Source organism: Psammomys obesus, unplaced genomic scaffold (assembly GCF_907164565.1).
Source record: "Psammomys obesus unplaced genomic scaffold, mPsaObe1.curated_primary_1811, whole genome shotgun sequence".
Taxonomy (NCBI): domain Eukaryota; kingdom Metazoa; phylum Chordata; class Mammalia; order Rodentia; family Muridae; genus Psammomys; species Psammomys obesus.
The window spans coordinates 12,101,333-12,112,834 of record NW_026596064.1 but is presented as its reverse complement, the minus strand read 5'-3'; the positions used below and the strand labels follow the sequence as shown (position 1 = coordinate 12,112,834).

Below are 11,502 nucleotides of genomic sequence, written 5' to 3'. Positions count from 1 at the left end.
AGACTACACAGAAAGATCCTGTCTCTAAAAAAAATAAAAAGTGGTCATCTGAGTCAGTGTGCCCATTTTACAGATCAAGAAGCTAAGGCTCAGAAAGGTTCTCTTATTTATCCTTGGGCCCTAGAACTGAAAAAAAAAATCTAGGCTCAGCAGAGAAATTCAGGTCAGCCCATGAAGCTCAGACCCCAGGCATGGCTGAGAGGGGCAAACACCATCTCTCTCCCTTGCCCTTCCCAGTTGCAGGGGAGGATCTCAGAATGGAAATGATGATGCCGAATCTTCAAATCAGAGAGGAGAGGCTGTCAGACAGGAGGGCGGGGGTGGGGGGAAGTGGGATGGTGAGCCTGCTGTCAGCCCTCACAGCACCTCTGCGTTCACCTGGCTGCATTCTGGAACCTACCAAGTCACGCCTGGCCAGGTGGCTGCCCCTCCTCCCCAGGTTGAGGAAGCAGGAAAGAGTGGTGAGGAGAGGCAGCGGGCAGGTCCGCCAGGCAGTGCTGGTCAGTGGCCAGGCAAGGATGGGCTCAGTCTGGGGCCTGGCTGTGGCTCTCCTTTTCTTCTGCTGGAAGGCTGGAGTCACTGTGAGCTCTCCAGGTAAGGGAGAGGACACCCCCCCTCACCCTGGTGGGGCTCCTCCCTGGCAGGGAGTTTTGGCAAAGAGAGCCCTTTGTGGGCAAGGGTTATTTCTGTTAGTTGTGATTAATGGCCTGAAGAGTGGACCAGTGTTAGGGATGGTAGATGTGTCTGTGTAAGCATGGTGACGAAGACGTCATCACTGTGAGGGAGTCTGGGGGTTAGTCTTTAGGCACAGGGACAGCAGAGTGAGAGGGTAGAGGGGGCAGGGAGACACCACTGGTGACAATCATGCTGTGAACTGAGGAATATGGACTAGCAAACCTTTACCTCATGGAACTGTGCTAGCTAGCACAGCTGTTCTCTGAAATCTGCCTTTTGAATGAAAAGTTTGTCACACACTGCTTGGACAGGGGGAGGCAGGAGAGGTGGGCTTTTCCGGAAGATGGGAAGTCACACCAATCTGTCGGTAGCAGGCACTGTGCCAAACTCACCACACACTCTTTAAGAGGCGATTTCCAGAGGAACTTTAGGTCGGGAGTAAAACTGGACAGGTCTCATCTCTCCTGTTCCTAACCACACACGGTCCCCTGCTGGCCCTAAGGTCTCCGCAGCACTGGCGTTGTTACAGTGAAGGCCCCACCATGACGCAGCACACTGTCTAGTGTGATCCCTGTTTAAGAATTCTTAGACTTTACTTATCGGCAGTCTCCCTATGCAGGGCCCTGGCTGCCTGGAACTTGCTATATAGACTTTGTTTGTTTGTTTCCATTTTCTATTTTCTGTGTGTGTGAGAGAGAATGTTTTTAATATGTGTGGATTCACACGTGTATGGCTGTGTATCAACATGTGTGCAGTGTATATGGAAGCCCAGAGGTTTTTTTTTTGGGGGGAGGGTCATCCTTGAAGGCTCTTTCACCTTATTCCTTGAGGAAGGGTCTCTGAATCAAACCCAGAGCTCATCAATATAGCTAGACAGACAGACAGACAGAGTCCACAAGTACCTGACACATGTGTGGAGGCCAGATGACAGCCTGAAGATTAAACTCATGTCGCCAAGCTTGGTGCAAGTACCTTTACTCCCTTGAGCTTTGGGACTGGTCCAGCATTGCCTTTTAAATCTTCACAGTAACTCTAGGCAATAGGCACCCACCTCTGAGATGCTGCCGGCTGTCAAGGTGACTGCAGCTTAAAGGGAGGACTTTATCCCCGGAGTGAGCATGTGCTAGCAGCGCCCAGCCGCCGGACCACCCTGCCTGTCTCTCACGCTCGCAACTGACCATGCTCATGCTGCATTGTTCAGTCTGTTTAACCGAAGCCTCACAACCCCACGAACCAGGTGGCCCTCGCCCCACTTCACCCATGAGAAAATGTCAGTGTGAGCACAGGGACTTGGCCCCTGTGCCTGAGTTGGTACCCAGCAGAACAAAGGAGCCGAGATGGGACTCAAACCAGGCTCTGTGTCCACATGCTCCTCAACCCCATTTTGGAGACATGGAGGAGGAATGCAGCAGGGTCCTATGACCTGGGCTGGGCTCTGTGGACCGGGGGACATAGCTTGGGCTCGGGAGTGGGGAGAGCCTATGAAGAAGCCTATCCGAATGCAGTTGTGCGCGTGTGTGTTCGTGCGCGTGCATGTGTGTTCATGTGTGTAGTTGTGTTAACTGAGCACAGAGAGAATGTGTGTGCACATGCTCTCCTCACCCACGTGAGCTGCCTTCAGCGCCCTGGCAACTTGCTTTCCTAGGGCACATTTCATTCAGGCTGGAGGCTCCTCTCCCCATCATCCTAATTACCCTTAAAGATGTAGATTACCTCCAAAGCCATTCTTGACTTTCAAGAAAATGCTTTCATGGGAAAATATTTTTTTGGGGGCCAGCAAACTACCCATGGAAGGGCGACAGTTTCTTCAGAAAGCTCTGGAAGTCCTGATCCCTGTTCGACAGTTCTTGTCTCTTGTGGGTTCGGGCCCTCTTTGCCTACACTTGTTGGTACATGCTGCACGGCAGACCACTGACCAGCTGGCATCCTGGGGCTGGCTGGCCTCAAGGGGGTTATCAAGGCTACAGAGGCAGGGCAGTGTGCCTTCAGGGCTGCCACGAAGGCCTTGGCTTCTCTGTGCTGCTCCCATCATCTTTGTTTATATGGACAGTGACCCTCCGCAACATCCAATAGCATCCAGGGCACAGGCGCAAAAGCTCCTGTGCGGTCAGTTCACAGGGGTGTGGGGGGCGTGGGGGTGGGAGCCATGGACTCACCAAGTGGTTCTCGCCCGACACAGGCCTCAGCATCAGCCGATCAGCTCCTTTGGTGACAACAGACAACAAGGAAGTGCCTGCCTTTACTCAAACGGACAGGCCCAGCTCAGAGGGCGCTTTCCAGACCACTGACCTTACTCCTCCATGTGCTCCTCTAGACACTCAAACTCTGAGCACTGGAGCTGCTTCTAACACCTTGACTGCAACCAGTGCCAGGTCAGAAGGCAGCTCCAGGGACACCCAGACCGCCTCTTTTGTAACAAAGACCAGGAAGACACACACTACCTCCCCTAAATCATCATCCCTGGACACACAGACCCCTTCCTCTACAACATCATCCCTGGACACTCAGACCCTCTCCCTTACAGCATCATCCCTGGACACCCAGACCCCCTCCTCTACAGCATCATCCCTGGACACCCAGACCCCTTCCTCTACAACATCATCCCTGGACACCCAGACCCCCTCCTCTACAGCATCATCCCTGGACACCCAGACCCCCTCCTCTACAGCATCATCCCCGGACACCCAGACCCCTTCCTCTACAACATCATCCCTGGACACCCAGACCCCCTCCTCTACAGCATCATCCCTGGACACCCAGACCCCATCCCCTACAGCATCATCCCTGGACACCCAGACCCCCTCCTCTACAGCATCATCCCTAGACACCCAGACCCCCTCCCCTACAGCTTCATCCCTGGACACTCAGACCAGCTCCCAGACAGCATCACCCCTGGACACGCAGACCCCTTCCCAGACAGCATCACCCCTGGAGATCCAGACCCTTTTCCTTTCAACATCGTCCCTTTCAGCATCAAGCCAGACCACTTCTCTTGCTCCATTATCCATGGATAACCAAACCAGTCTCCTTGCACCATTGATGAGAAATGCTCAGACCACTTCACCTGTAGCATCAACCTTAGAGACCCAAACCAATTTCCCTACAGTGTTGTCTCTGGATCCCCAGAGCACTGCCCCTGAACCATCCTCCCTGGATACTCAGACCATTTCCCCTGTATCCCTGGATACCCAGACCACTTTCCCTGTATCCCTGGATACCCAAACCACTTCCTCTGAAATATCGTTGCTGAATACCCAGACCATTTCCTCTGCACCATCCTCCCTGGATACTCAGACCACTTCTTCTGCATCATTATCTGTAGATACTCAGACCACTTCCTCTTCCCCATCAGTCCTGGAGAACCAGACCACTTTCCCTACCACAAAGACCCCAGAGAACCAGACCATCTCCATTCTTGAATTGACCCTAAAGTCCCAGACCGTTTCCTCTGTAACAGAGACCAGAACTCTTGAAATAAGGATACCTTCCAACTTCACGGCTGTGCACCCCACAGAGACTTTGGCAACAAGCAGAAGCCCATCAGTCTGGATGGGCACCATCGAGACTGGCACAGTGAGTGATCCCATAGAAGCCATCTTTGATAGCCTCTGTACTGATGACAGCTCTGAAGAGGCAAGGAAGATTGCAGTTGACTTCCTGACTTTGGCACACACCTCCACAGAAGCCCAGCACCTGTCTTCAGAAAGCAGCTCCTCCTCCTCCTCCTCCTCCTCCTCCTCTTCCTCCTCCTCCTCCTCCTCCTCCTCCTCCCCCTCCTCCTCCTCCTCCTCTTCCTCCTCCTCCTCTTCCTCCTCCTCTGAGAGCTCAGCTGGGGTCCTCAGCAGCTCACGGGTCCTGGAACCCGACATTACAACTCCAGCCCAGGACTTGGTTACCTTCAGCATCACTCACATTAAGCTCACCACCTGCACCACAGAAATAGAAACGTCTGTCATCGTGTCTGGAGCCCCAGACACAAGCCACAGCCCTACAGAAGTGACGGCCTCCTGGTCCTCTTCTGAGACGTTGACTCTGCCTCAATCCCTGTCAACAGCCAGCACCTCAGCCCCTGCCACTGCCCTCGAGGTCACCCTCCCCACCAGTGGAATCCCAGAAAGAGAAACAACAGTGGCCCAGACCCCTACCTCAGCATCGACACCCGCTGAGGCTTCGACAAAACGTGATCCAGGTAAGTGAAACTCCATGGTGATTTTTTTTTTCTCCCACATGTGAGTTGTTGAGATTTGGAGTATCCTTAAGGAGTTGAGAGGAAGAAAGGAGATAAGGGCCGATACTGCATCGTCTCCCTGACCTTTCACGATCTCCTGATCGGTTGGTAATAAGTAGTTAAGATGTATGTGTGGGGTAGTGATGTATGAGTGATGGAGTGATGTTTGTGTGATGTCTATGTGATGAGTGTGAAACCGGGTTTTTGAGACGTGGTTCAGATCTTGGCTCTGGGCTAGCCTGAGAGACCCTGGACCTGTCCCTCTCCTCTGAGCCCGAGTTTCTTCACCTCAGATAGAGGGCGGCTGTACTGGATGAGCGCTAACGTTTCCGGGTTAACCTCTACCAATTAACAACAACTAGGCAGATCCCGTGCACCAGGGGAGATCTGAAACGTTGTTCAGAAGACTTGACTCTCAAGCCTTGGAAGTCTCTAGCCCAGCCATGCCCACGCAGAAAGGAAAAACGTAAACAACTTGTCCAGACGGCTGCCATGTGGAGCGTGGGGAGGGTGTGGAAGTGGGGCTTGGCGGCCATATTTGCTGTGCTCTACATCAAGAGCTTTAGACAAAGCAACGTAACAACATTTGTGGAGTTTAAACCTTCGTATCTGAAACCATAGAAACTTCTCAGAGAAGCTCGCTGTCAGCAACTCTGTGGTGGGAGCAGTTGGGGGCAGCCTGGAGCGCCTGCCTCTGCTACTTATCTTGTCCTTCTGATTCATTCCTGGGTATCTTTGTCTTGTCCCACCTTTTTGGGCAAGGGAAATAGAAACACGAACCACGAGTTGAGGCTATAGCTCAGCGGTACAGCGCTTAACACTGTGGGTGTGCCTGGGTCTTTCATTTGACTCAAACCCTGAAAAACAAAACAAAACAAACAAGCAAAAAAAAAAAAAAAATGACGTATTTATTATCCCTATCTCCCCATGTTACCTCTGCCTTTATCATCTCTGTCTCCATCTTCTCTGTGTACCTGTCATCTCCATCTCAGTCTTGGCCTCTGTCTCTCTTATCTGTTTCGTCTCTTTATCATCTCTTCAGCTCTATCTGTGTCTACCTACCATACAATACACCTTCAGGCATGCTATCACAGGCCTGCGACCCAGCACTCGGGAGACAGGAGCAGGACTGTGAATCTGGAGCCAGCTTGATCTACCTAGTAAAACCCTGTCAACCAACCCAAAACAGAAATTTAAAAAAAAAAAAATCACAACCGTGTTATTGAGTTATCTTTTTAAAAATCTAGACAAAAATAAGATAAAAAGCAATTCACAGACAGTAGGCAGAACCCAAAAGTGAATTCAGCAGATGTTCTAGTTTTCCTTCTGTTGCCATGCTAAACACGGTGACTAAAAGCATGGGGAGGAAAAGATTTATTTCAATTGTTGGCTTGCTTCTCCTGGCTTGCTCAGTTTGTTTTCTTATATAGCTGGGACCACCTGCCTAGGATCTATTTTCAAAACATTTCCCCACTGGTTCTAAAGAACATGTGGGCCAGGTAGTGCTACCACAGAAAACTAGCCTTTTTTTTCTCGTGGGTTCATACCCATACTTAGTCTCAAGACTTGCCCCAGTGGGCTTTTTCTTGGGGGCTGTTGGCACACTTCCCATTCTGAGAGCTGAAGGTGACATGGACACCTGGACACCTGGACAGGTCCGAAGTTTCTAGAAACAAGCCCTCTTGCTGTTCCATTCCCATAGAGAACTCTGTTAATAAGTGTCTGTCTGCATGGAGAATGGAGCAGAGATGGCTTCATTTTACAAAGAGTGCAGCCTTGGAGGGGAGGGAGATTCTTAAATGTAATCTCTTTCTCTCTCTTCCCCTCTCTGTCTCTTTCTTCCTTCTTCTAAGCCTCCTCTTTTCTTTCTTATCATCATTATCATAGTGTGTGTGTGTGTGGGGGGGGTTAACAGGAATTCACGTATCATGGTGCATGTGAGGAGCTCAGAGGACAGCTTGGTACGATCATTTATCTTCTTTCACATTTACATGGGTTCCAGGGATTGTACTCAAGTCATCATGCTTGCTCTGCTTTACCTATTGAACCACCTCAAAGACTCAGGAGAGAGTTCTGAGCACAGATCTCAAGGAAATTTATCCTACTCCAAATTCCAAATCCACAACCTCACAGATGATCGACACCCTTGGTTCACCTATCAGGCACAGAAACAGTCAGTGCCCGGTCAGAGAGTCAGAGAAAGTTCTCTAGAGAAACAAGTGGCTCTGTAGGCTGCTGGGACCAACCCAGGAATTCCTGGCCCAGGACTGTCTAGCTGTCACAAAGTTTCTTTTTCTCAACAAACATAAAATGATGTCTATTTCTATTCTCCCCAGATAGCAGGGGCTCTTATGAACTCTACCTAGTCCAGCTTGGTAAAACAACACTCTTACTGATGTATTCTACAGGAGCCTGGATGGGCCAGAGTCAGTCATACACCAAGGAGTCCCACCTCTTTGTAACCTTGGGGAGAGGTGGGGCCTCATAGGATCAGGAGCCTCTCTGATCCTCGTGTGAGGGAGGTAAAGGTCTTTGCACAGGTGGTCATGGCTGCTGTGACCTAAGACATCAGCTATCATGCCTGGCCCAGAAGAACCGATGCTCAACACTAGCTATGAGCAAAAAAAACCTCCCGGCTCACCCTCCTTCATTTTTACCGCCCCAAAAGGCTAATGGCTTAAGGACAAGTTTCTGGGGCAAGGAAAAAGAAACATCTGGAAAACCAGAGGATAAGGATCATCTTGGGGTGCTCACGTACCCTGAAGGCCTTCACAAGTTGGGGAGGAAGGAACAGGATGTAGTGAAAAAAGACAGAACAGATTTTCTGGAGACTTCTAGGAGCTGAGCCAGTGGGCTGCTATCATAGTCGCTCCTATCTGGTTGCCTTCAGCTTAAAGGTGAAAAGAGATATGAGGTAAATTTAAGCTAGGTCAACTTTGTGCTACAGTCTCACAGGAAACAGTTCTTAAATGGTTAATGTCAATAGTTTAAAGTTGAACAGGAATCTGACCCAAAGGTTAAGTTGACAAAGGAGACAGATATAGGGTAGAGGCAGAGACGGCAAGCATTTTTGTCTTGTTTTAGGGACTCATCAGACATCTGCAGATTTGAGCAGGCTCAGTGTTTTTAGCAAAAGGGACCTCTGAGCCCAGAAAGGTAACATACTCAAATGGTGTTGTCAAAACCAAAGCCGAAAGTATCTTCTACAGCGAGTTTTTGAGAGACTAAAGATTCGATACTCAGCTTCATGATCCCCCAAATTAGTGATTTGTAAAGTAAATGCAGCTAGAGGGTTTATTTATGTTTCCTTGACATTAAAAGGTAGAATTTAGCAGGTGGTTGTGGCATATGCCTTTAATCCCATCGGTTGAGGCCAGCCTGGTTTACAGAGTGAGTTCAAGGACAGCCAGGACTACAAAGAGAAACCCTGTTTTTAAAAAAAGAAAAGAAAAGAAAGAGGGGGGAGGGAGGGAGGAAAGAGAGAAAGAGAGAGAGAGAGAGGAAGGAAGGAAAGAAAGAAAGAAAGAAAGAGAAAGGAAGGAAGGAAGAAAGAAAGAAAGAAAGAAAGAAAGAAAGAAAGAAAGAAAGAAAGAAAGAAAGAAATTTCCTAATAGAGCTGGTAAGGTAGAAAGGCTCCGCTAGGAGACCTCCTCACTCTACGAACTTACCATTGGATAAACTGGCTCAGAGCACCCCTCAGAGGCCACACTCTTCATCACCCTTTCTGGCCAGGGTCCTCTCCAACAGACTCAACCAGGGTCTCCAGAACTTAAGAACATTCTCGACCCACTCCCATCTTCCCTCCCTCAGTCTTCTCTTTGGTTTTTTTCAAATGTGGGAGGTGCCCTAAGACATCTTGTATTGTACCCACTGGTCAGGAGGACACTGCAGTAGGCCTAATTATCTCAAGAGTGGAGTCCTCAGTTCCATTTGTGGTGAGCAAATGCTGCACACACATTTACAGGAGAGAGTGCAGACAGGTATGGAGAGGGGCCTGGGCTGGAAATGAGTTGTGCTTGTACCACCTTCCATCTATCCTCAACTTTCAGGTGAAGGCAGAGGCTTCCTCCTTGTACGGCTGAGCGTGGCCTCCGCTGAGGACCTCACAAAGCCCAAAGCCACAGAGAAGCTGATGCATCAGGTACGTGGCCTATCAGCAGTGAGATGAGGGGCTCTCGGGGACTCCAGGGAGCATCTGCAGGACATAGAAGGGTGGCTACTACATGACGCTGTGTTACAGGAAAGAGAATCCAGAGTTGAACCCGGGGCTCAGGGCTGGCTTTGATCTTGCCTAGCTTCTCAATTCTTCTGTTCCCTTTTTGTAATGTGAGAAAATATCCCCCTTCCTTGATCCAATTTTTCTTTCCCCATGTCTTGGAAATGCAGGCCTTCTGACCTTTGAAAAGGGCAATGGTGTTGATGGGAAGGTAAGCAGAGATCTTAGCTGCAAGCAGCAGGAACCAAGTCATGGTAGTTTACCTGGAAAAGGCAAGGTCTGAGGAATCAGCTTCAAGTTCAACCCCTGATATCAAATCCTCTGGAACTGGAATGACAGGGATTGTGAGCCACCACGTGGGTGCTGGGAATCAAACTCAGGTCCTCTGGCAGAGCAGCAAGTGCTCTTAATGACTGAGCCATCTCTCCAGCCAGATCCAATTTGTTTCAGATCCTAGGTGTCCAGACTTTTGAGAAGTTTAGTGACATTGATGGGGGGAGGGGAAGCCACATTCTTGATTGCAAGGGAGGGGTGACCCCAGATGCACAGAATCAAAGGAACAGCAAAAGAGCAGTTTTTTTATTTGTTTTTTTTGTTTGTTTTGACAGGGTTTCTCTGTGTAGCCTTGGCTGTCCTGAACTTGCTTTGTAAACCAGGCTGGCCTCGAACTCAGAGATCCACATGCCTCTGCCTCCCAAGTGCTGGGATCAAAGGTGTGCGCCTCCACACAGCCAGAATTGCCATGTTGAAAAGCATGAGGACATGCTCCCTCGGTGAGCATCATGCCTCCTCCACGTGCTGTCACAAGCGGGTTTCCACTGTCTGTGAGTTGCTTGTTGCAACTAAAGTTCCGAGCAGGAACATCCAATCGGCCAAGCGTGGCTCTTGTACGCACCAAATACAATCCTGGGATATTAAGAGGAAATAAATATTTGAGTCTCCACATTTTCTTAGTAGCAAGGAGGCCCGGTGGGGCCACCTAGATGAGGATTTCTGTCCACAATGCACCCAAGTTTGATGTACGACAGACAAATAAATGACAGATGTCATATCAAAGTAGCGAGCATGGAGCCTCACGGGAGAGGGAGGCCACAGCGGACTGTAGACCTGACAACTATTTCAGAGGTCAGAAAGCAACTATTTCAGAGGCCCCAACTCAGGGTCAGGTCAGACAGCTGAAGTGCAGGAATGAGGCCCAGGAGTCAGGAAGATCTGAAAGTGGGCTGTAGGTAGCTGGGAGAGCTAGGGTAAATCAGACCATGCCACATGTATCCCTTCTGGAAGGAGGATAAGAGCACCTGCTGTGAGGTTGTTTTGTTATTGTTGTTGGATTTCTCTGTGTAGCCCTGGCTGTCCCGGACTCACTTTGTAGACCGGTCTGGCCTCGAACTCACTGCAATGCCCCCTGCCTCGACCTCCCCAGTGCAGGGATTACAGGCGTGCGCCACCATGCCTGGCCTGGCTGCTGTGAGTTTCAAATGGCCCTTGTCATCACAGGAAGCATTGTTGATTTCCCTTCACTGCCCCTTCCTGTCCTTGGCTTACAGTGGGCTCCCGGGCAATAGGCTGGCGCCTGACGTGTTCTTTTGCTTTCCAGGTCCACCGTGAACTGCACAGCCACATGCCACTTGTCCGAATGTCCTTACTGAGCGTCAGGAGAGGCTGATGAATGGTAGCTGCAACCAGGCAAGTCCTCTGTGCCAGGAGAGTAACGCTGCCTGTGGCCCCAGCCCCACCAAAGCCTCAGGACCCAGGAGGCTCCCTCGAAGGCCAGCTGGCTCGAGAGCCCTACCCTGTACCTTACCGCAAGATGTTGGTCCGGTTACGCCTGAGTGTATGTGCAAGGGGAGAGGGCTGGGATGTCCTTCACCTCCTCTGACTGGCTGTTCTATTTCAGTAAAGAGAGACCTGACCTCTCACCTGTGGTCTTCTGTTTTGTACTCAGTGACACTCAGTGGGACCCCAGAGATTGTCAGTCTCGAGCCCATGTGCCTCAGATGTTTTTATTACGTGGGAATTTGGGGAGTGATTTCTTGATGCCTGGTTTGGTTTGACTTTTACAAGACTTGCCCTGGATCCCTCTGAAGCTTGAGCTTCGTATTAGTCAGCTTTCTGCCGATATAGCAAAATATGAGGTCATCAAATTACAATGAGAAAGTAGCTTATTTCTGCTCACGGTTGAGATGGTTCCAGGTCAGAAGAGGGCAAACCCATTGCTTTGGGCCTCAGGTTGGGTCAAAATAGGGCAGATTCATTGCTTTCTGTATAAGGTGGGAGAGCCAGGGGCACAGGTAGGAAGCGCCTAGCAGAGCCAACTGCTAGTCTTCTGCCCAGAAAGCAAAACAATGCAAGAGGAAGGAGCTAGGGTACCCAACCCCCAAAG

The 11,502-nt window shown here is 50.1% G+C and overlaps 1 protein-coding gene across 1 annotated transcript; it reads left to right on the top strand.

Annotated features, from left to right (window-relative positions):
- The first annotated feature begins 482 nt into the window (after positions 1 to 482).
- Positions 483 to 11,032, top strand: Muc20 (mucin 20, cell surface associated). Its single transcript, XM_055624752.1, has 4 exons — positions 483 to 594; positions 2,855 to 4,864; positions 8,953 to 9,044; positions 10,717 to 11,032. The coding sequence occupies exons 1-4, from the start codon at positions 519 to 521 to the stop codon at positions 10,783 to 10,785; spliced, it is 2,247 nt and encodes a 748-aa protein (XP_055480727.1). The 5' UTR covers positions 483 to 518; the 3' UTR covers positions 10,786 to 11,032.
- The last annotated feature ends 470 nt before the right edge of the window (positions 11,033 to 11,502 follow it).